Below are 24457 nucleotides of genomic sequence, written 5' to 3' on the forward strand. Positions count from 1 at the left end.
GACTGTCCAGTAGACCTTTCTAGAACGGTGGAAATGTTTGATATCTGCGTTCGGTACAGTGGCCACAAGCCACATGTGACCTCTGACCCCTTGAAATGTGCTAGTGCAATAGAAGACCCAGAGCTTCATTTATTGCATTTTAATCGAGGCTTTGGAGACTTATGAGGAGCGTCTGCTTACTTTCAGAACTGGGACTCAACCAGGCTATCCCGAGTCACCTGCTCCCGCCCAAAGACCACTGGTCTCAGAGTCCGCGCTGGGTTCAGACACTCCCGATGCCTGGCCTTCACCTCTCCCTTGACTCACCCGGGCTAGTTTCCTCTCTCTGGAGAGGACGAGCCTGTAGCTCAGCGAGGAGGGGCCCCCAGGTGCACTCTTGCTCTGATTCTGATGCCTGCCCTTGCTGGGGCAGGGGACAGAATCAGAAAAAGCTACAGGAAGGACCTGTCCCAGTGACACAGCAGGTGTGACCCCCCTCCGAGGGGCGTGGCCTGCTTCACACCAGTTTGCAGAGGAGAGAGTGTCCCCCGCCCCAGGGGCTGGTGCTTGACTGCAGCAGTGATCACGAGCTCCCTTCTCCGACAGCCACTGGCCGCCCTGCCTGTTCCTTCAGAGAAGCAGACAGAAGTGAGCTGGTCAGACCTACAGCACGTCTTCCCGTCCCCTGGGCTGTTACCACCATCGCACCCTCTCCATGGGGTCTCACACCAAGGGGCCTGGTGTCCTCCTGCCCCTGGGATGAGCTCTTGTTCCCGGTCCCCAGCCGAGCTGCAGGCGGCTTTCACTTCCTGTGCTCAGCGTCTTTGCTCAGGGTTTGTATCCCAACCCTGGACAGTGGTAGAAAATGAGGTTGCATATAGCTCGGAGGTATGGAGGGGGCTGCTGGCCTCCCTAAAAACCATACCAGAGTGACGGGAGGGCTGGACAACAGGCCGCAGGTTGTGGGGCGGGGCTTAGCCTCTCTGGGCCTCAGTTGCCTTTGCTGAAGCTGTGCATCTCACAGGGTTGCTTGGGGCGCGTTGAGGGGACATACATGAATGAGCTTCATGGGCTGGAGTACAGGACACAAATGTCACGGTGGCCGTGGCGCTGGAGCCCCTGAGAGCCGGAAGGACATCCGAGGCAACCTCCCCCCAGTACAGCTGTGTGGATGGAGAGGAGGCGGGGCATGGACGGGGCAGAACTCCCAGGAAGCAGTGGCCACATAGGGAGCTTGCCTTCTGGTCTGGTCGAGCACAGAGAATGACTAGATGTGCCACCCGTGATGCTCCCCGAGGACAGCTCCCCCCACACTCTCCTGACACAGAGCAAAGCCCCTGAATGGCAAAATCACTTAGCATGCTGGGAAGTCAGAAGCACGTACCCGAGTCACGAGTACATGCTGTCTTGGTTGCCTTGTGAAGGGTCAAGGCGCGCTCTCCCCATACACAGAGATCTCTTTGTTGGGAGGCAAGGATGGGGAAGACCAGGGACAGAAAGATAGGTTCATTGTGTCTTCTGCTTCCCCCCTGCTTTGCAAAGGGACATAGAGTGGCCATAAAGAGGGGTGTTCAGTTGGATACAACTGCCTTGGCCACCAAAACTCACAGTTCCAGAGGGAAGACAGGTGTCCCTGCCCCGCTGCATGGAAGATATGTCTATTGAAAGAGATATCTATTTCCTGGTTTGCCCTGGGGAGAAGAGCTCGAAATAGCACCAGTGGAGGAAGGCGTGGGGGGTGGAGGAGAAACACACATGAAGACAGAAAGACAGAGGGAGAGACACAGAGAGATAAGTCCAGGGAGAGACAGAGAACAAAGCGTGGACAGCCCTCCAAGGGAGGGCTGCACACGGGTGCATGCCTCATCTCTGCGTCCGCCTCTGCAAGAGAGAAAACTCAGCTCGTGGGCTCCAGTGTGGCCCCCATGGCCCGCTTATGCCCAACCACCGACATAGACAGAAGGCTTGAAGCAGAAATTAAAATGTCTCCCACCCTCCGCCGGGGCCGAGCAGATACCAGGAGGGAGCTCTGGCGGCCACCACCTCGTTCCCAGCACATGTCTGTCCTCCCCGGGGGGGGGGGGGGGGGGGGGTCTGCGGCCCTGCCCTCGTGTTTCTAGGGCGCGCCCCTCACCACCAGCCAGGGTGGGTTCCGAGAATGCAAACAAGTCTGAGCATAAGCCAGAACAAACAGTAATTAGGAAGGTAAATCCAACGCAAAAATAAGCTTAGTGCATTCCAAATTCAAATAAGAACATTCGTGGACTCTGCTCTGAAGTATCAGGGGAAGCTCCGCTCCATTTGCATAGATAATTGTGAGATCACCCTTCTTTCCCCGCTGAGGCCTGGGAGATGATGGGAGCAAACTCCGCCCGTCTAGGTAGAGAGAGAGGAAGCTCTTCTGGCCACTGCAGAGAGAGCAAAGCCCGGGCTTTGGAGGCACTCAGTAGATACCTGTTGACTTAGTAGCATGATTTACTGAGCACCTACTGTGCGCCAGCTCCTTCGGGTACGGAATGCCTTTAAAGCCCCACAGCCTTTGAGGGAGATAGCGCTGTCCCATCTTATAGACACAGGAAGCAAAACTCAAGATGTGGAGCCCCTTGGCTCTGAGTCACATGGCTGGTCAGGGCAGACGTGGGCTTACCCCCAGGTGGGGGTGGCTCCCAAGCCGGAGTGTGCACGCCCTCCTGCTGGTGGAGGGCTCCAGAAGGGCTGAGGCTGCGTGTATGGTGGAAGGCAGGTGGTGGGGGATGGTTGCTTTCCTACAAGCTCAGCTCTGCTTCTGCTCCTCGGGGGAAGGGGGGAAGCTCTCCACCCTGGGACACACTCTACTCTGTCTCAAGAGAAGGGCTCTGTTTCTTCTCCATCCGATGAAATAGAGAGAATGAGATACACCCTCCCACCACCTCCTTCCTGCCCTCTGTGGGGGCTCGGGTGTAGGATGAGGCTGAGGGTGTTCTGGGTGCCTGGGGGCTGATCTGTCCCAAACTAGGATGATGACGATAATTGTTGCCATGCCCTGTATCCCTGGAATGGAATTTCCAAGTCCTCTCATTCCACACGAGAGAGGAAAATCAATACGCTCACCCAGAAGCCGAATGCAGACAAGGTGCGCAGCGTGGGAGCTGCTGGGACGCCGTCCCCCAGTGCGGGTCGGGAGGCAGCGGTGGCAGCCATGAGCTAAGCCCCAAAGCTGAGCAGTGCATGGATTGCTCATTTCCTTGTCCCATCCTGGGTGGGAGGGACACCAAGAAGGAAAGCCACCGTTGGCTTCTAGGCTCGTGGGGCCGCTGTGCTGGGAGTAACAACGACCCTGGTCCCAGACGTCAGGACAGAGCAAACGGAGGGCTTAAATGGGGCGAACCCCATTGCTGGACATCTGTGTTTGGGGCGGAGGAATCAATTCAGTTGCGTGCTTCCTGCCAACACGGACTTGGGTTTTCTGGGCCGCACCCCAAGAGGAGACCCAACTCGCTGTTCCTTTTGCAAACCCCAGTGCCCCCACCCCTGTTCTCGAGACCAGGGCTGTGTGCTGCAAATACAGTGCAAACCACAGGGGGCCCTGTGTTCTCCGCCAATACCCACATTCAAAAAGTGAAAAGAAACCGGTGAGATTCATTTTGACAATATACTTTATTTCACTTGGCATATCGAAGATACTGCTGTTTCAGTGAGTAATCACATACACCAATTATTTTTCAGTCTTTTCTGTTGTACCAAGTCTTTGAAATCCCGCTTGTGTTTTGCACTCATGGGAGCTCAAGGCTCCTGTGTTGGACAAGGACCCGGAGGCGACCCGCACCCAAATTCCTGGTGGAAGTCCCTTCCTCAGGACTGGAGTTTCGTTATTAGAAGCCCCCTTAGGCCATCTGGTGCCTGGGATCCTAAAGAGAAACAAAGAGGAGAAAGTAGCTCACATCCATTTCTGCCCCAGCAGGTGTGGGAATGGGGCTGACCAAGTTGGTGTCTTGAGAAAGTGATCTCTCTGATTTTTCTCTTACCGTTTTTTTTTTTTTTTTTACAAGGAGAATTGATCCACCACATAGGAATCACACCAGGTTTTTCCAGTGCTGCCTTGTGTATCCATCTCAGGGTTCCCTTTTGCTCTGCTGGCGATGACAATGGTGAGGACAGTCTCTCCTTCGTAGTCTCTCCCGCCTTCCCCAGACCAGGCTGGGAGGCATCAGGGCTGCCCACCCCCACCCAGAACACCTACTTATCCCACTGCTGTCTGGCCACCGTCCATGTGCCTGCTTAAGTGACTCTCCTTCTGAACTCCCTCCGGACAGGCCGTGAACCATCTCCCCCGCCCTCCCGAGAAGAACCCGGCCAGCTCAAGCCTCCACTGACCCTCTCCACGGCATTTACTCTCAAAAATACAATTCCAATACAGTAAAGATTCTAGTCTCCCAGCGTGGATTTCCAATTACCCACACTCGGCCAAGTGGCAGCCACTTCATTATAATTCTGTAATTGCCATATAGAATTCCTATAAATTTGCTGTTAATTTTTAACCACCGCATCCTTCTCTTAGAAAGTGTAACAATAATTTGAAAATCTATAGGCGATATTTTTAAGTGGATAGCGGCAGAGTGGGGGGGAATAAATCCAGCGGGGGCCAGGTCCAGAGGAGACCCTACAGGAACGGTGGTGGTGAGGAGCCTGAGGAAGCGAGGCTGGGGCTCTTTCAACTTCCATGCAAACGTTTCTCCCTGATACACGGCATGTGGGTGGCAGCAGGATTGATCAGGGTCTGATCCGGGAAGATCCTGCTCTTAAATGAGAATGGCTTTGCACACGGGGTTCTCCGCTCACAGGCGCATTCCCTGCCCCCACTGGGAGGTAATTTACAAGCCCGGCTTCCGCGTGTAATCTTCCCGCATTGTACTGCTCCACGGTGCCTCCCCGAATGGCAACACGGACCAGGTCTATAAAAGATGCTCTGGAGGAATGAAGGAAGTGGCGGTTACACAGGCATCCCCCCCCCAACCTCCTCCGCCGCCCCCCCACCAAGCAAGTGAAGACCCAGGTGCTAAGCAGAGAAATTAGGCTGCCTTTCAGGAGATGCTAATGAGGCAAGTTGTAAGGGGATGAGGTTGAGCCAGAAAGGAAACTGTGGGGCCCTGCAGAAGCCACGGGCACCAGGGACCTGCAAGGAGACTGGCCAGCTGGTCCTCACTAGGAGCAGCGGGCTTCTCCTCGGCGTGGGGGGTCTCAGGCGGCCAGAGAACGAGAGAGCCTAAAGATAGACCACGCCCGTGAGAACACGCAGGGTCTCAGAGGTGTCTCATCTGCCGGGGAGGATGTTTCCATGACAGGTGCCATCGGCAGGGTGCCCCCAGCCACCTCCAGCAAAACACGGAGGTCATTTGCACCCATTGGTGCCTTGGCTTGGAAAGGCAAGCAGGAGGGCTGGACACCCTGGGCTGGCCGGAGCTGTCCCTGGTGCTGCAGTCCTTCCGCTCTCCTTCCCACTTGCCGAGCCCGGTCCCCGTGCCCGCTCTTAGAAAAGAGGGATACTGGCTCCAGGCTGGGAGGGTTATCAGGCAGCAGCAGCGGTGAGAAATTGGGCCACGGAGCGATGTGAAGGTCCCAGTGTTTGATCTATGGCAGGGCTGGCTCCTTGCGGCTTTGCTGCCCCTGAGTTTGGTGACCTGAGAGAATTAGAGCTGCCTTAAATACAGTCTCTGTTGGCTGTATATTAATCAAGCAAGAATCAAAAGTCACAGCATCCTAGGGAAGTAAGAAAAGGCACAGACGGCTCCCCCTATCCTAATGCAGCAACTCTCAGCGGGAGGAAAGCCTGGGAGCTGCTAAGACAGCGCAGGCCCTCCGCCCGCTGCCAGCTTTCCCCAGACCTCCTTGCCAGTGAATTCTCAGAAACCGTGTGTCTTGGAACTGGAGGGTGGTGTTGATGCCAAGCAGTGCTGGACCCCAATGCCAGAGTAGATCAGGAACGAGGAGGGCTTTCCCCCCAGGTGTGACAGGGAGCAGAAGGATGGATGCCCGCAGGGGTGGGCACCCCAGAATAGGCTCCCGCCTAAGACCCCCATAGCCCCACCAGAGATGCCCCGTTGCCCCTGCTCTTGGCACCCTCTAGAGAGTCTAGTGAAACAAGCAGCATCCACTGGCCCTTTATCTGCTGCACTGTAGTCACAGTGAGCAGCAATTCATACAACTTCTCGGGCGCCTTTGGAGATGCTGGGCATGGCTGACACTAGCCAGGGCCCTGCCTACCCTTCCCTCTTCCCTGCCTTGGCTCCCTGCTCTCAACGCCTGAGAAAGGACCCCATATTGGGCCCCTCTCGTGCTGGGGGTGTGGGGAAGAGGGTCTGCGGGGAACTATCTATTCCTTTGCTTCCTGGCAGACCAGCCTGTCCTCGCCCCTGTGAGTCCTGGGACAGGCTCGGCTCCCATGAGGCTTCTGGGTGAGAAACCTCCCAGCCGCCACCCCCGCCCCACCTCCCACCACCCCATCACTCAGCTCCTGTCTGCAGCTTGGCACTGGCCGCCTGACACAGTGCACCCGCCTCCCCTGGGCCGTGCGCTTTGCCAGGACAACGCTGCCTCTCTGAGCCTTTGCTGCCTCGGGCTCCTAATGAGCTTTTAATGAGCTGATGCTTTGGCTTTAAGGGGCACAAAGGGGCAGAAAGGGAGTGGAATGCCAGCTCCCTTGCATTCTGCTTCCTGAAGCTTGAGGCTGGTTTTTTTTTTTTTTTTTTTTTTTTTTTTTTTTTTTTTTTCTTAACTAGCTGAGTGCTAGGGCTGGGGCTAGAGGCAGATGCTGGCCTGAGTCTTTCAGACTCGCTCCGAGTGGAGGACCCGACTTTCAAAGTCCTTGGGCTCAGGCGACTCCTTCTCTTCAGGGCTGCCCTGCAGCCTCTCACCTCGGCGGAAGGAAGGGGCGGTGGCTCTCTGGTGAGTAAGATTGATTTTAACTGATGGCGAAGTGAAGAGGCCGACCTTTCAGTTGCTGGCTTTAGAAAGAGGCAGGAAACACAAGGCTGGGCTCTCCCTGCCTCTCCTCTGAGCAGCTCAGCCCCCGCCACGAGTGGACGTAAGAACAAACCTTGACCCCCTTCCTGTGGCCGTCGACTTAGGAGCCCTGCGTGCCACGTTTCCTCAGTTCGGTCCTGACGGAACTCGACACAAACTCATGCCGGTCACAGCCACGGGAGGTCCCCAAACGGCCGCCCGTGTCACAGGCACGGTCCTCCCTTCCCTACACCTGAGGCACACAGCGCTGCCGTTCGTCCCTCCCCTGGAGCGCACGGCCTTCTTCTGCAGGCTCTGCTGGGTGACCCGCTGCCTCTCTCGGGAGTCAGAGGAGGGGACAGTGGCTTCGGCGGCGGGTCCGAGCTCCCCCTTGGCCCTCCTTCGAGGCTTTTCCCCTTTGAAAAAAATTAAAGTGGAAAGGCTTGTGTGAGACACAAGGCAGAATCTCTTCACAGTCAGGGTGATAAAAATCTGGATGGGCTCCCCAGAGAGATGTCAGGGTCTCCCTCCGTGGTGTGCTTCAAGAAAAAAAATAAAATAAAATAAAACGACAGCGCCTGTCCCTGAAGGCTGCAGTGACTGCCAGCTAGAAGGCGGAGGACTGGAGAGTCTGATCCCGAATTCTCGTCCAGCCCCACTGCCTGCCCCTGCAAGGGGGGAGACTTGAGAGCAAGGGGCTGGCGCTGTCCCTGGTGCTGAAGGGCAGCAAGCGGGGGTGGGGATGCCGTGCCTGGGTGGGCTCGGTGGAGTGGTGGGTTCTGTCTGCTTTCCTCAGCCCCGCAGCCTCTGCCGGTGATCAACGTAACAGGAGCCCTGCCCTGGGGACCCAGCCATCCAAGGGCATCCCAGCAGTGGGCACTCCGAGCTAGAATCTTCACCCCCACGCAAATACCCAGCCTTCCTGCGCCTCTCTCTGCCTCCCGGAGGCGGGCCAGGCTCAGAGTGTGGGATGAGGATACGTAGGAAATGAAGCATCTCATGGCAGATCAGCTAGGAACCCCCATGGAAGGTCTTCCTCCGTCCAACAGCAGGTTCTCTCTTTGGCTTGATCATAGGGTTCAGCGACCCTACTGAGTTCTCACAACCTCCTGCCTAATGAGAAAGAGGAAATTTGAGATAATTGCCACACAGACCGAGCAGTGGTGTGATTAGTAAATGCCCAAGCTATTGCAAATGGCGATTGCGTTAACAGATTTGGTTTGGGGTTGATCCTGTTAGGAGAGAGAGCCAAGGGCTAATGACGGGGATGTTCACGGAATGGCGCAAACCAAGCAGAGTTGTAGGAGGGAGGCAAGAGCCTCGCGTGAACCCGCCAGCCAGAAACGTTGGTTTCCAGCCTAAAACTCGGCCTCCCACTAGCTAGGTGACCTTGGGCCACCTCTGTGATCCTACAAGTGCCTCATCCTTCCCTGGCCGCCTTGTAAGGATCCAGGAAAACAGACATGTTAAGGTGTTTCAGGGAAGCCAGCAAAGCACTGAGCAAATAAAAGCTATTGTTGTGGTTGGTGGTCAGTGACGATAACCAGTCCCCGTCTTTTGCTTTCCCCGTGGACACGCTCATTCCCAGGACATCTAAGCAAACATTTCAGTTTCTCGAGGCTTCACGTCAGAGATAGAAATAGGAACTCTAAATCCCCTTCCTCCTGCGGCTTCTGTGGCATTCTGGGGCCAGTACCCTGAACGGTGGCTTGGCCACAATCGGCAGCGTCGAGCACAGATCCGTTTCTCCGGAGCTCTCTCGGCCCGTTCCGCCTCCTTGCCAGGAGCTCATGGCCCAGATGCAGCAGGAGCCTGCAAAGAGCTTTCCAGGGCTGCAGCTGCCGCTGCCTCTTACCCACCAAGCCCCAAGCGAGAGCCGCTCAGCACTGGCTGGTTTCAGATGTTCTTGTTGCTCTGTGATGAGCTCGCTCCCCCTCCCCAGAAGAGGAGAAGGGAGAAGTCCTGGGGGCTCATTTAAAATAAATAAAGCTTGGCAGCAGTGCTGAGTGGAAAGCGCACAGTCGCACAGCACCCACAACCCCTTTTCTGAGAGCCTTCCTCCGGCTCACAGGCCCTGAGGGGAGGGGAACTTGCCAGAGAAAGATGTGCTTATAACTGCAACCCTGTGCAACTTCTGGCTTTGCCCATATATCTCGAGTGTGCCCTTTGCTTTCAGTCTTCCTATATTTATTATGTTTAATTTTGCCGGGACATGGTTGTAAGTGCGGCGATGGACCCGAATGTGGCTGGCAAGCGCCTCTTAATTAAACAGATAAATAAACTCCCTTTGCACGCGGATTTCTACTTTTGCTGCAGTCTGCTGGGACCAGGGGGACAGCACTGGTGGGCGTGGAGGGGTGCCGTGGGGCTGGAAGGTGGGTGCTGGCCCCGGCAGCCTGGACCGGGCCTGGCTTCCCCTCAGCACCGCCGAGTGTCCTGTGGCTCAGGGGTGCAGAGGGGCCCATGGGTGGGGTGGACCCCCAGTGCCCCTCTCCTCCCAGGCCTGGCCGCAGAGGGGAGGCTCTGGCTAGTGTGAGTGGGCCCTCTGCTGGACATGTCCAGTGTGGCCTCAACAGCCAGGACAGCTCCCTCCCATCCTGGCCTCTTCCTCACAGGGGCTCCCGCACTGACTCCTCTGCCCTTATGGGTGTATCAGACACTCGAGGACAAAGCAGAAGTGGCCACCCACTCCCAAAGTCGGGAAGCTGTCCCCTTCAGGAATCAGAGGGGCCCCCAGATTTCATATGAAGACAAGGAGCTGCCTGTCCTCAACCTGACATTTCCCCAAGGGGGGTCTGTCATATGCACCCCAGCAGCTCGAGGCTTTTCCCTGACCCCACTCCTGTGCCCATAGCTGTGGAACTGGGGCGTGAATGCCCCTGGAAGAGATTCAGTTGGTTGTGTGGGTGTCTGGTTGGTTCACATAGAAGAGCTTTCTCGGGTCACCGCAGCCTCCCTGGTACCCACCCAGAGCTCTGCCCGTCCTAGCCCATCCTGCCATAGGGAAGACACGCACAGCTGTGCCACTGCTGCCTCCTTGGTGCTCATGCCCAAGCCTGTGCCAACACCCTGAAGTTGGGGCAGGGCGCTCCAGCTCTGCTGGAAGCACCGAGCATGCTGTCTCTGCAGGTTACGGCCCAGCTGCAGCCGGAGACGGTGAGCTCACCCCTTGTCCTGGCACGCCTTTGCCAAGCTCCAGGCTGTCCTCCGCACATAGGTGAAGGCCGAGGACACCAGTCTGGGTGCTCAGAAAGCGAGAAAGGGGCTGGCCTATGAGTAACTCAGCCCCCCACCCAACCTCCCCTAGAGGGACTTTGGGGCTTTTGTTTCCTGTGAGAATATACCCATGTGCAGCCTTGGGAATTTCCAGAGGATCGGGGGAGTGCCATAGGCTGTTGCACACCAGATCGACTACCGAACTGTCCACTGTCCACCTTTTGTTAAAAACACAGGCCGACTTGGATACTTCCTGGCATACACTTTCCCAAGGAGACTCCGTGTCCCCATTTCGCAGAGGTACACACGAAGACTGAGGATATTTGCAAGGCTGCTCAGGCCTGGGTCTCCCCAAGCAGGTGGGGAAGGCAGGCCCTGCCCTGCAGGGGGAAAAGGGGGCACCCAGGAGAGCTCCCTCCAGGGAAGGTGACACCGGTGGGGGGGCAGGAAGGAGCCCAGAGATCTCCAAAGCTCTGGAACCATCCAGACCTTTTGAGGTGCCTCTTTGCCTGGTATTTATAGTGGTGCCCAGGAGCGCAGGAATAATTACAGCTCCGTTCCTGCCTCCCTAACGAGGCCTTTCTCAGATTCAGGGCGAGTGGGATATTTTTTTCCTTGGCTCTTTTTTTAAGTAGTGAATATTAGAGCTGGATTGACAGCCCTTCCCAGGGCGCAGCCTCCTTTCCCCCCAGAAGTGGGGGCAGTAGCGCCCCGGGCCCCGGCGGCTTCCCCCACCCTCCACTCAGGAGGCACCGGCGCTCTGGAGGGCCGTTAGGAGTACGGGGACCTGAAGAATGCTGAACCCCACTGTGTAGGCACTGGAGGTCCGCGGTGAGGGGGGCAAGGACCGCACACACTCAGGAGCAATCACCGTCGATGGGTTGTGTACCCTTGGGACACCCCCAGGGGCACAGCTGGGGGAGCACAGGCCCCTTCTTGCCTTTCTCCTCCTGTCCACGACGTAGAGATGGTCCTGATGCCCCAAGCAGTCGGGATCCCAGCCCCAGCGGCATTGGCTTTCTGCAGCAGCTTTGCCCAGCTTGGGCTTCCAAGCCACACTGGCCGCTGTGGCCGCCTCAACATCGGGATCCGCCCTGGGGTGAGGGTAGGGGCAGGACACCCGCACTCATCTCTGCCGGGTCCCCTTCCAGGCACTGGGGTGATGCTGCGCAGACCAGCCAGCAGCTTCCCTGCCCTCCCGACACTCAGCTCTTGAGAGGAAGACCAGAGGGGCTACTACAGTGTTTGGCTAGTTGGTGGCCCAACCCCCCAACGACACCACCTCCGCCCCCACCGTGGACAGAGTCTCTCTCAGTTTGTCAGTTAGTAACTGGCTCGAAGTGGAAGTCACGAGCCCGTGGCCCGGCACATGAGGTGGTGGGCACACAGCCCGTCCTGAGGAAGAAGCCGGACGCACACGATGTTCAGATCCTTCTTCTGGATGTGGCGGTGGTGGTTAATTCCATGTTGTTGTTCTCAGTCTCTCTGGAGCCCAGGTGTGATCAGCTGACTGATGGAGGCAGGTGTCTAGACATGCTCGCGGGGCCCGACACTCTCTGGAGGTGAGGCTTGAAGCCAGGGCGGCCAGGCTGAAAGGCCCCACAGATGACCAGGAGGCAAGGATGCTGGAAGCCAAGCACTGAGCCCAGAGGTCCCTCCAGGAAAGCTTCCCCAACCCCACCCCATGTCTGAGCTCACCCCAGATCTGTGCTCCCACTCTCCTGGGCCATCACAGGTCTTAGCACGGTAGGCTGCAGTGTGTCGGCTTGCTTTCCCCACCAGACGGTGCACTCACTGCAGGCAGAGCACTTGGTCTTTACAGCCCCAGCACCTGGTGCGGTCTCTGTCTTCACGTAGCGGGTTCTCAAGGGAAAGCAAGAGAGTCAACTCAGAGGGTGTCTCCTGTAGGTTGGACAATGTTTAAGACACTCTCAAATCCTCTTAGAAGAGGAATAAAGCCTCAGTCTCTGTAGATGTTGGGTAACAATGGCAAATTAACGAGCGAATGATTCACACGGACAGTGGACTTAGAGCGCAGGGCTGGGGGTTAATGCTACACAGCTGCCCCAGGTTCCTGACCGTCCTCCAGGGAGCGAGCAGCCAGGGCGGCAAGAGCAGAAGGGAGGAAAGGCTTCTGAAACGGGAGAGCAGAGCAGCAGGACTGGGGAGCCAGGGGCCCTCAGGGATGCCCCTGCTCTTGTAGCCGGGGCCACCCTGGGCTCCATCCTCCGCAGGACAGCCCTCTCTCCTCACAAATGCTACACCCAGCCCCACGGTCCTCCCCAGATGCCCCAGGCCTCAGCGCCGGGCCACCCCACCACCGTCTCAGGCCGTCGGGGTGCCTCTTCTGGGAGACGAGTTAGTAACCATCCCGCCCGGGGGCAGGAGATGACCCCTGCAAGTCCGCAGCCAAGCGTGCCACCCCGAGAGAGGGGCTCCGGAAGAGGGTCAGCAAGAGCGGCTACGTGCGGCGGGGCCGGCTGTCTCCGCTGCTGCCTCTCCCTCGACCCTGTCCCTTCTGCCATCTGCCTCCCTTCCAGACGGTGCACCCCCTTTCCTTCTAAGGAAGGGGAACCGCAGCTACCTTGAGAGACACGAGGTGCCTGACAGAGCGGCGTCCGAGGGCCACACACCTGCCTGCCTTGCTCAAACGGAGCTTGTTCCCAAACAGGGCTTGGGGGGGCCCGTTCTCCACCCGTCCGTCTTCCCCACCCCCCGCCACCTCCTCCGGAATGGCTCTTACAGACACGCACCGCAGGGAGCACAGTACGACATCTCACACACTGTCCCCCTAGCCTCTCGGGACGGGTGCACCAATGGGAGCCCAGAAAAGACAAGCCACTTTCCTAAAATCACACAGCCAGTGAAGGGGCCTCCCTCTGATGGCTGGCTTTCCCATTATAAGGGGGTCCCAGCCCTCCCTCCTTCCAGAGTGGGGCTTGCTCTCAGAAGTGAAAGAAAGAAAATCTCGGGTGCCTTAGGAAAGATAGGTGCGTCCGGAATTGGTCCTGGGTATTCGTGGGTTTCTCCCCTTACCAGGAGAAGCGTGCATACATGGGACAAGAGGCTAGGTGTGTCCTCCTGCTGACTCTGTCTCTAGGGGTGGCAGGTAGCAGACTGTCCCTTACAGCCAGGCTCACCTGTGGTTTGTCCCGGTTAATGAGCCTGGTCAGGGGCATCTGTCCAGCGTGAATGCACGCAGGCCAGTGGGGGAGGGTGTCTGTGCCTGGTGATGCTGCAGACACACACACACACACATCTGTGTCAGTGGTGGTATACCCGAGCCAAGCAGTGGCTGGGTTCCGGGGTCCATACATGCGGGGTCCATACGTGCGCACTGCTGCTGCATCGTGTGTGTCCACTAAGTCCAGCGCAACGGAGTCTGGGGAGGGGAGGGTGCATTGTGGCCAGTGCCCCTTGTCCCCGCCCCCTCCCCTATTAAATATCCACAGGACCATGTGCCTGGGGCAGGCCTAAGGTGTCAATGAGGTCTGGGGTCCGCGGTGGGGGGGCAGGAGAAGCCCCCGGGGGGGCTCCAGCTGGCTTTCCAAGCTCTGGGCGGCGGAGAAGCGCTCCCCGGCTAGGAAGCCTCTGCGTAGATGCCCTCATTACATCACCGACATCCCCGCCACTGAGCCGGCCTCCCTTATGAGAGGCGCCGCTCGGAACGCCGAGCAGGACGAAGCGCCTTCCGGTCGGCCGCAAAGCCGGCAGAGCCGGTCCTCTCCGCAGCGGCCGGCGGGCCGAGCGGGGCCGGAGGGAGATGCCGGAGCCCACGCCCGGGGCAGCCGCCTGACGCGGGGCGGAGGAGGGCCGCCGAGGGGCCCCGGAGAGGGCGCCGGCGGGCGAGGGGTTAAGTGTGTGATCAGCTGTCGCGCCGTCGTTCCGGATTCTCTTCCCTCGGCGCGGGGCTCTGTTTGAGGTTGGAGTACGCCAGGGACTCCCCCTCCCACCGCTACACACGCGCGCACACGCGCGCACTCACACGCACACGCGCCACTCTTTGCAGACAGGGCTCCGGTGGCTCCAAAGTGACGGGCGCCCGCTCCCCCGCTGCCCTCGTCCCTCCTCTCGCGCACACAGCCTGCCGGGCCGTGTTCTCGCGCGCGCTCTCCCCAGCATCCCCGCCCGGGCAGGGGAGCACCGGGCAGAGGCGCGCCGCTCGCCGTCCATGCCTCCCTCCTGAGGAGCGCCGCGAGGGGGAGGGGAGGGCCGAGGAGGAAGAGGAGGAGGAGGAGGAGACCGAGAGGGCGCCCGGGAGGCAGGGCGCGCGCACACACCGAGGGACGCGCGGAGGGTGCGAGCCGCGCAGCGAGCGCAGAGCTGCCGCCGGGCGCCCCCCTGCCGCCCCATGCTGTGCTCCATGGCGAACTCGGGCTGCCTCCTGCTGTCCAACTCCGGCAGCATGCTCCCGCACTCCGTGCCCTGCCCGCCCGCCTTCCTCTACCTCCAACAGGTAAGCTGCCCCCGGCCCGGCGCGGCCCCCCGCCCGGCGCACGTGCGCCCCGCGCCGCCGCCCACCCCGCGCTCGGCCGCCTCCGCGCCGCCGCCGGGGCCCCGCTGCGCTCCCCGCGTCATGGCGCCGGGGCCCGGCGGGGGGAGCGGCGGCCGAGCGCGGGGTCGCCCCGGGCGCGCGCGGCGCGGGGCGGGGGGCCGGAGTTTGGGGCGTCGCTCGCAACTTTTCCGAAGGCGCGGGAGGGGGCGGCGGGCGGAGTCTCGGGGGAAGCCGGAGGGGAGGGGGCGGGGGTTCTCGGGCGCCGCGGTCACTTTGGGGAACTTCGCGCCGGGCCGCGGGGGGCGCGGGGGCGGGGGGGGGCGGGGAGCTGGGCCCCTCCCCGGCCGCGTCGGGAAAGCCGGGGGGCCGCGCGGAGGCGGCGGCAGCGGGGGCGCCGAGCTCTGCTGCAGCGGGGACCGCGCGCGGGCCTCGGGGGAGACGGGCCACCCGCCTGGTGGGGCTGGCGAGGGAGGCCCCGGAGCTCCGGCCCGGGGAGGGGGCTGGGGCCAGACTTTTGCGATCTGCCGGGCTGCGCAGGAAGCTCGGGCTGGTGAGGGGGCCAGAAAGACGAGCGACTCTGAGCCCCCAAAGCCCCAGGACGCTCCACGGGAGGTGCGCACAGAGCAGCAGCAGCTGCTGCCTGCCTGCCCGCCCGCCTGCCGTGGTGTGCGGGGCGGGGGTCCTGCGATCCCACCCAATGCGGAATCAGTGCGGTCCCAGGCCTGCACTGGGGATGGAGGGGGCACCTCTTCGCCTCCCCCAGGCCCCTTGGTCTCTCAGGGCTGCGGATCCCAGTGCCGGCCCAGCCAGAGCCGGCTGGGGGCTGCGGTACCCTGCCTCACCCACCCAGGCCGCCCACACCTCCAGGCTCGCCTCCCTCCCTGCACTCTGGGGCTGCTTGCTTTATCTTTAGCACCCCGAACCTCCGCCTGGGTCTGCAGGGGTGGGGGCGGCTGCTTGCTTGGAGAGGCTTGAAGGGGGAAGACAGTGGGGCCTGGAGATCTCGGGCTGACGGTCCTGGGGCCTGCGCACCCCAGCCGGGAGGGTTCCCATGGGACTGGGTCTGCACCTGGGCCTGGGTGTGGAGGTGGGAGGCAGAGGGAGAAGGGACCTTGCGCAGCTGCCAGTCAGGGTCAGGCCAGGCCTGAGAGTCTCAGGTGAACATGTACTTCCACCACCTCTCCCCGTGTGTGCACTTGAAGGTGTGTTTCTTGGAGACAGGGACCGGCTCCAGGTGGGGCCGGGCCTTTGGTTGGTGCGTTCTTGTCATTTTGTGTCCCTTGGGCTCCCCAGGGAGCCAAGAAAGAAGGGGCCATTGCAGGTGGCTCAGGAGGAGCTGTGGACGCGCAGGCAAAGATGGGGCCCTCGGAGCTGAACCAGGTCAGTCCCTAGGCTGCTGGGCCCTCAGGTCAGCCCCTTACAAGGATCCACACAGCAGGATTGCTGAGCGCGTCAGCAGCTGCAGAGGAAGGGCCCGGGCCGGGGTGGGGGGGTACTGACCACAAAGGGCCGCCGAAGTGGCCTGTGATCCACAGACCTTGGCCCTGGCCCCCACACTCCCCAGGACCACCTGTGACATCTGGGCAGTCCTGGGCACAGCTCAGTGGTGACAGGAGCTGCTGAGGGGCCTTGCACTCCCCCAGGCAGGCAGGTATCCAAGCCCAGGCCGTGACCGACTCCCCAAATTCCACGTGGTCATTTGAGTTGCAGACGGTCAGGGAGGACCTCGGAGGTCAGCCTTCCAGGGCATACCAAATTTCCGGGAGTGCAGCAGTCACTTGGGGACCGCTGGGGTGGGCCCCGGGAATCTGCATTTCTCACAAGCCCACAGGTAAAGTCAGGAGCAGACCTAGCAGACCAGCTCCGGTAGGAAGCATCTGCCCCACCCCCACGGCTACACATGGGAACTCCCCGGGGCTGCCAGACCCCAGGAGACCCCGGCTCCCTACGCAGACAGTGGGTTGGAGATGAATATGCAGTGCACTGGCTGTATTAGGCAAGTCAGTTCACCTCTCTGAACCTCAGGATCTTCCTCTGAGAAGGAGAACAAGAGCATCCCGTCCTCTCGGGCCGAACAGGAGGGTTGAGTTACAATGAAGTAGCCGCAGGCCTGGGGAAACTGGCAAATGTTGGCACTGCCTTGATGGCGTCAGACCTGTGCTGGTAGTTGGGGTGAGCATACCCAGCCACACGACCTGGAGGAAGGCACGCCGGTCCCTCCGGGGCTGGGTCAGTGCATCCCCAGGTGGTGGCATTTGGAGCTTTCTGGAGGGGCAGCGGTAAGGCGAGAAGATGCCAGTGGGTCACAGCCATCCCGAGTGGGGGTCAGCCGTGAGCACAGTCGTCTCTGGGAAAACCAGAACGTGCCCACCGGGCCAGGCTCTAAAGTACCGTTTCCTCCGAAGCAGTCTGCAGCGCGTGGCCGTGTGTCCCCAAGGGCTGGGAGAGATCTCAAATGCAGCCATTTCCTGGCTCTCTGTAGGGACACAGGTTTCTGGGAGGCCACGCAGCTCCGGTGGTCCAGGGTCGGCGAGAAACAAATCATGACGGGTTGTTGGGGACCTTGCTTGTCCCCTACCACCTCTGAAGGGAGACAGAGCCTCTCATGTCCCCTGGAAGTGGAGGCCACGGGAGGAGGGGGGTCCCAGGCAGCCCCCTGGGCAGGTCTCTGGGATCAGAGCTCGCCTTCCCCGCAGCCCCGCCTCGCAGGTCTGCGTGAGTGAGCCCTGGTGCTGTCGGCAGGCTCTGGGTTGAGTCTCGGCCGCATCCCTGAGAGGAGCAGCAGGGGCGAACACGGGAAATCAGGCAGGACACGAGACGTGGTTTGTGGCACATTGAGATGCAGCATTTAAACAGGCAAGCGCTGGCAGCCACAGGCTTTCCGACTTGCAGTTAGAAGGTGAGACGTCAACCAACAGAATTCCGTTCTCAACGCAGGGACGGAGCGGAGCCTCTTCCTGCTGCATGGGCTCAACCCCACGTGTGCAGAGCCCGGGCCGTGTCCCCTCCGAGACATGGTGACTCGGTAATTCCTTAGAGACACTCGTCGCCAGGCATCTCTCTTCCCAGCCTCTCAGCAGAGCTGGTGATTGTCCGAGTCCTCACTGGCCACTGCACAGCGTCGGGTCACCCACCCCAGGAGACGTCTGGCTGCTGTCCGGGCTCTGGTATTTGCTAAGAGTTTACCCGAGGGGCCCCGGGCAACCTCAGTTTCCCCACCTGCCCAGCCTGGTGTGGAGGCCCACTGAGCGTTCCCTGTGAGTTCCTCAGTTCCCCACAGGGCATCCCAGAGCCCTGGTCCCCCCACATCTGGACCCTCCTAGGGATCCTGGGGTGGGACACAGGAAGACTGTTGACCGTGGTGCATTGTGACCGGCCCAGCAAGATGTGAGGTCGATACTGGTCACCTTTCAGAGCAGGGAGGAGCTCATCTGCAAATCGAGAAGCTTGGTAAGACTCCCTGTGAGGCCCTCGTCTGGGCCCCCAGAGAAGACAGTTGTAGGGAGCAGGAGGGAAAACCCCAGGGCCACAAAGTGTGGTTTCGTCACAGTTGTGACTTACTGTTAAGCAGCAGCGTGCTGTAGGGGAATCTTACCACCATATCCTATTGCGAAGCCAGGAATCACCCTGGGGGAGAGATACGAGGGCCTTAAGGATCCAGGAGCACCGGTGACGAGGGGCGGGGCTGCACGGGTGCGTCACTGGCTGGTCGGAGGGAGAGCGGGCCCCGGAGACGGCGAGCGGCACCTTCCTGAGGGCTGTGTTCCGAGCTCTGCTGACCTCATCTTCCTTCTGCCCTCAATCGAGATGAAATCATGGATAGCCTCGCTTGCCCTCGAAGATACTGGCAGCCTCTGGAAGTTTCCATGGAGGGTGTGGCCTTTGCACCCAGCTGCCAGCCTGAGGGGGCTGCCTGCTGGAGTCGCTGACGGCGAGAAGCACTCCCTCGGGCTCTGGGACCCAAGGGCTTCTGGGGGTGGTCGGGGAATTCTAGGGTCTATTTGAGATTCATTAGGAAGCTCGTCTCTTATTAATAATTGCTTTTGGAGGGTAGCAACGCCACTCGATAGAACTTTCCGTAGGATTAGTTACCGAAGCAAAGGTCCTGCAGCTTCTCATGCTGCCTGAGTGTGCCCGGGGCCGCTGTCTGTCCCCTGGGCTGTTGGCCTGTCTCCTGGGTGTGACTGCAGGAACCCCGTCTGGCACATGCTTCCTGCCGCGGACATCACGGGCCTGTGAGTTACACCCTGGCCCGCGGGGGAGCCAGGCCCAGACAGAAGCTTGTCCGAGTCTTCAGAAGGAACTGCTGTCGCAGTCTGGGCCGTTGGGGTGGTCTGGTCACCGACGTCATCAGTGATTTCTGTGGGTTCCTGCCCAGTTAGCGCTCCAGCGGCCCACGTTTGTTGCAGAATCAGCCAAGTACGCATGCACGTTTCACGGTTAAGGAAACCGAGGCACACGGAGGTTGGGGGGACGCCACCGACAAGCAGAGCCTGGCTTCCACCCCAGAATCAAGGCTCGGGTGTGTCTCGGGCTGGAGGGTGCAAAGACCCGGGCACGTCTGCCCTCTGACCGCCTCCCAGCCACGCGCGGAGCTGAAGTGTCCAAGTGTCAGGACAGGAGCCTCCGTGCGGCGCGCGCTTTCGCCGTGCCTGCGGAGTTTTAGCCAATGGCGTTTCGGAGATTGCTTTTGGGTTGGGGAGAGTAGAAGTGGCCTGCTTTGTTGACTCTTGTCCTGTGGGGTGAGTGGGTTTCCCTGGAGAGCGTGAGCAGGGGGCCCAGTGTGCCGGCCGGATGAGCACAGGAGACGGGCAGAGCGAGGAGTGATGGCCTGGAGGGAGACCCAGCTTGGGGTGCAGCCCGAGGGCCGCTCCGTGTTCAGACCCCACTGAGCTTGAAGTCTGTGCAGAGCAGAGTGGCCCGGGAGCCCCGGCAGCCCCGTGGGGTGTCTCTGCCCAGAGGTGGAGACGCGTGGGGCGTCTTCCGAGCCAGTGAGTTGTAATGTGGACAGATGTGCGTGTCCGGGCCTGAGGGGCTGGGGGTGGCCGGGTCAGTCACTGGCCCTCAAAGCAGGTGGGGCATGGCAGACTCTTCTCGGGACAGCGTTTGTAGGTTTCCCAGTTCGCTAGGGAGGCCTGTGTCTGTTTCCCATAGTTACGGTTAGTGACCGAGGTGCGAATGACATGCCCCGTTTCCCAGAATCACAAGTGAAAGGTTGGCTTAGCTCACATCTCCCCGCCTACAGTGACCTACAGTGACCCCCGGGGAGTCTGAGGGGGTTCACCTGTACTGAGTACAGAGAAGCCGCATCCCGAAGGCCCCACGTGAGGACCCATGTGTGGCCCGCAGGACCTGGGGAGCAGGCACAGTGGTCCGTGGGCTCAGTCAATGGCGGCTGGTGCGCTGAGAGGCCCCCAAGGGGCAGGGAAGGACACTGCAGCAGGGCTGACTCTGCCCGCGGCCTGTCCCTTCCCCACACGGCCCGGAGCCTGTGCCCACCGCACTGAGCTCGGGGATCACACAGGGCGGCCGTCCTTGGCGGAGGGAGGCTGAGGTGCCAGCACAAGTGTCCTCTGCCTCCTGTCTTTGGTCTTGGGGACAGCCTCCTGGGGTGGCTCAGAGCAGAACGTGGGGCTCCAGGGAGAGAGCCGGAGCCAGCAGCGCCTCGGGGATGTCAGCAGCTCTGGGATGGCGCCTGCGGCTCCTGGCGCCCAACTCAGGCCCCGAACCAAAGGCAGCGGTCCCGTGGGCTGGGCCCAAAGCCCCTGTTGGTGTGGGACCAGGGCACCCTCGGGGTCTCTGTGGCCAGGGGTGGATTCTAGCCCAGGCCTGGAGATGCAGTCGCTGCAGAAGGGGTTCCCTTGCTGCCCGACGCAGGGCTTAACCAGTCCCCCCAGACCTCGGCCTCTTTCATCCTAGCGTCTCTCTCTGTGCTTCCCGACTGGCCTCCAGCCTTTGCCTTCCGCCTTGGTGTCCATTCTCGCATCCAGAATTTTCCGTGCCTCTCAGCCTCTCCCCCTTCTTCCCTCCTGGCCTAGTTTCTCCCCTCTTCTGTATTCGTGCTCCCTCTGCTCCTCCCCGTCACCCCCTCTTCCTTCCAGCGGACTCCAGCCCCTCCTCCTGTCCCGAACCCCGGCCGGCTGTGCAGCCCCCTGCAGCCCCCTCCTGGCCTGCCAGCCCAGCCACCAGGTGGTGACGGGGTTCCGCCAGGGGCTGCGTGGCCTGGAGCAGGACTGTGTTCCCAGACCTGAGTGCCACGGGCACAGGGGGTCCGTGGTGTCTGGGCCCCCCAGGGAGAGCGAGTCCAGTTCTGGAGGGAGACGCACTGGGGCTGCGGCGGGAGCTGGAGGCCTCGGGCTGGTCCGCTCTGGATGCCGCGGGCCCCACTCACAGGAGGAGCCAGCCCACGCCTTCCCGTCCAGGCCCAGGCTTCTGTGTCTCTAAGATGGGACATGATGTCTTCTTTCTTCCCCTCCAGAGGGCTCTGGGCGCTGTAGAGGCTCCTGTGTGCTCCCTACAGCCCGTGCCTGTCCTGTCACCAACGCACATGTGCCGTCCGTGTCTCGGGCACCCCGAGTGGGCAGCTTCGGTGTGTCGGGCAGGGGAGCCGCAGTGGGGCCGCAGGGCCGTGTGGGGTCCTGTGTGTGTGTGTGTGTGTGTGTGCGTGTGATTGTGTGCCGTGTGTGCTCGCGTGTACTTGTGCACATGTACATGCGTGAGTACACGCACCTGTGTTGAGAAGGCAGCAGAAAGCCTCTGTGAAGACACGGCCCCAGCCCCGGGGGAGCTGAGCACCCAGCATTTGGGGACGCTCTGGAGGGAGGGTCCCCTCATGCCTCCTCCTTCCTTCGCTTGGTGCCTCCTGGCCTGGAGAGGGGCCCTGCTCGCCCGTGCCAGCACGACTTTACTTGTTCTCCTGTTTCTCCTGCTGGAGACGAGCAGGTTGGGAATCCAGAAGGAATCTGACCGAGCAGTTGAGGTGAACCAGGGAAACCAGCAGGAGACGTGAAGGTCTTGAGCCCGTGAGCCGATGGGGTGCCCTGGCGGTGATTCTGGGGTCGGGGGGTCACTGGGACGTCACTGATAACAACGGTCCTCCCTGTGGCTCAGCGGCCACACGCCGTGTGTGCAGAACTCAGTACAAGTATTGGGGGGGGGGTCCCAGGAGCAGGGGAGCAAAGTGGGAACTCACCGCCGTCTCCAGCTGCATGCAGGAGGCACGGGGGTGAAGCCTGGATTAACAGTCAGGAAGGGTCGGGTTCCCATGGCAGCTCTGCCCGTCCTGCCGCCCTCCACCTGGGCCTCGGTTCCTCACGGTAAACTAGCGCAGGGACCGGTCGGGGCCACCTGCCCCTGGGAAATGGGGTTGGAAATGGAGAGCCTGTGCACAGGGATTTGTTCCATTATCCGTAGGGAAGCTGTTTTTATGGGCGGCTGGTCAGGAGGACTGACTCATGGCATCCTGGGCTCCACCAGGATCTGGAAGGTCTGACCATTTCCAAGGCCAGCAGGTGCTCACATCAGGGAGAGCAGACCCTGTGCACCTGGACAGGACCCGAGAGTAGGAAGGGGCAGTGGCTTTCAAGGAAAATGTCGAAGGACAATTCTAACTATGATCTCCCAACTTCAGCATTGGTTGTTAGGAGAGGTGGTGAGTTCCCCGTCACCAGAGGAGTTCAACAGAGGCTAGTCGGCTCACTGTCTCAGAGGCTGCAGAGTGACGCTCTCCAGTACAAATACAGTGCCAGCCGGGGGGAAAGTGGTGCAGCAGAAGAGGTGAATCACATGTAACTTAACCCAGTATATCCCACAGACCCCCCAACATGGGGTCAGTGCACGTTCTTGGTGAGACGGTTGGCATTTTTGTTTTTGTACTAAGTTCTGAAGTCCTGTACGCGTACGGCACGCACCTGTTCAGACCAGCCACGTGTCTAAGGCTCTGCACCCGTGCAGGGTCCTGGCTTCCCTGCTGGGCAGAGCTAAAACCCTTCCATTATTGCAGAAAGCTCCGCCGGATAACGCAGAACTCGGGTCTCACTGCGCCCGTCTGGTCTTTGGACCAGCAGCCCAGGGAGCCCGCTAGAAATGCAGACCCTTCTCCATCAGAATCGGCACGGAAGGAGGGTCAGGGGAGTCACCCTGCTCTGGGACTCGGTGTCCTTCGGGGGGGGTGTGGATGGCGTGGCCCTATGATCCCTCCCGTGACCGCAGGTCTGAGCCCCATCACATCCCCCGCCGGACTGTGCCGGCACCAGCCTGCGCACGGCCTGCGTTCCCTGACAGTCTCTGCCTGCCCAGGGGCCGGGTCAGAAAGCCGAGATTCTGAATGGAGGGATGGATTCTCACACCTAAATCTGTCTTTGTGCTTGAAATGCCCATTTGAGTTAAGTTACAGTGATACCTGCTGGGTTTTATTCCTTTGTTTTTGGACGTCCTTAATTGGACAAAAGAAAGCAATTGGAACCAATCTCCTCCATTCCCCCTTTCTTCAAAAATCCATTTTACTGAGTAGTCCTTTTCAAAAGTCTGGAAGCCGGCCATCTACAGCAGAGACCACTGGGCCCGAACCATCCCACTGTCTGTTTTTGTAAAAAAAAGTTATGTTGGAACGCAGCCGCGCGCCTGGGTCTGCACGCTATCTGCCGCAGCGTCCGCCAGTGTGGCACAGACCATAGGGTCCGGTCCGCAAAGTGCAAAATATTTGCTGGGAAAATGTGCAGCTTTACAGGAAAATTTTGCCAACCTCTGACCCAGAGCGGCGCCGTCCATGGAAGTGTAATGGTGGCCACACAAGGGGGCTGAGTTTTCTAGACGCTCCCTCTACCAGAGTGCCAGGGAGCAGGTGAAATTCATTTCTACGCTATCTTTTATCTCACCCAGCCCAGAATACGTTCCCCGCAACACCCCTGCATCTAAGCGTGACCGAGATACCCGGCATTCTCGGTTCACGCGAAATCTCCAGAATCCACTGCATGCTTTTCACTCGTGGCCCATTGCCCACAGACCAGCCACGTCTCGGATGCGCCATGGCCGGTGGCTGCTGCCGTGGGCGGCGCAGGTCTGGAAGGTTCCAGCGGGACGCCTGCAGAGACGGCTCAGAGCAGCTGGGCTCTGCCTTGCCGGGGGCGCGGGGGTCCGTGGTGAATCTGGACCACGCCACAAGGCAGGCAACAGTTCACATGGAGAGACACAGGCGAGCGGGTTCACCTTCGTGGCGGGCCTGGCACCTGAGCCATAAAGGAGAGGGCAAGAGGTTCGGGGTCTTGGCTGAGAGTGTTGAACTTTTCTCCATAGACAGTAGGAAAGTGCGGGAAGCCTCGAGCAGGGCTGTGACGCGACCAGGCCTGCAGGTAAGGAAGACCAGTCTGGGATGGGGGAGGAGACTGCAGGCCAGAGCAGGGGACGGGGGTCCTGACCTGGGCCCAGGCGGTGAGGAGAGGGAATGGATGGGCCGTGGAGAAGAGGGCCCCTGTGGAATCGGTGGTTTCTGGCTTGAGGTCGGAGCTGATGCGTGGTGGGTGGGCTGTTCGGGTCGCCGTGGCCCCGACCCTGGCCTTGTGCACTCAGCCCTCAGAAGCCCCAGGCCCTCACTCCATGGGGGAGAAGTCTCCCGGCGCTAGGCTGGGCCACATGTCCCAGTGAAGGACCCCCGGGTCCTGCTCCCTCTTCTGGCCCAGGAGCCCTCCTCCCAGCTCTAGGCTGGGCCACATGTCCCAGTGAAGGACCCCCGGGTCCTGCTCCCTCTTCTGGCCCAGGAGCCCTCCTCCCAGCTCTAGGCTGGGCCACATG

At 60.4% G+C, this 24457-nt stretch overlaps 1 protein-coding gene across 10 annotated transcripts in view; it reads left to right on the forward strand.

Annotated features, from left to right (window-relative positions):
- The window catches only part of RBFOX3 (RNA binding fox-1 homolog 3), a 181205-nt gene that overhangs the window by 89678 nt on the left and 67070 nt on the right, over positions 1 to 24457 (forward strand). For 2 of the 10 annotated variants that reach the window (XM_045085783.1, XM_045085781.1), the window contains exon 1: positions 14036 to 14629. The exons of 3 other annotated variants lie outside the window; for them this stretch is intronic. In XM_045085783.1, the coding sequence (XP_044941718.1) occupies positions 14525 to 14629 (105 nt within the window). In that variant the 5' untranslated portion in view covers positions 14036 to 14524. Of the gene's footprint in view, positions 1 to 14035; positions 14630 to 24457 lie in introns of those variants that run through there. 5 more of the 10 variants (XM_045085780.1, XM_045085785.1, XM_045085786.1 and 2 more) reach the window with 4 other exon arrangements.

The sequence above is a fragment of the Mustela putorius genome, unplaced genomic scaffold (assembly GCF_011764305.1).
Source record: "Mustela putorius furo isolate JIRA1106 unplaced genomic scaffold, ASM1176430v1.1 tig00000873_pilon_pilon_pilon, whole genome shotgun sequence".
Taxonomy (NCBI): domain Eukaryota; kingdom Metazoa; phylum Chordata; class Mammalia; order Carnivora; family Mustelidae; genus Mustela; species Mustela putorius.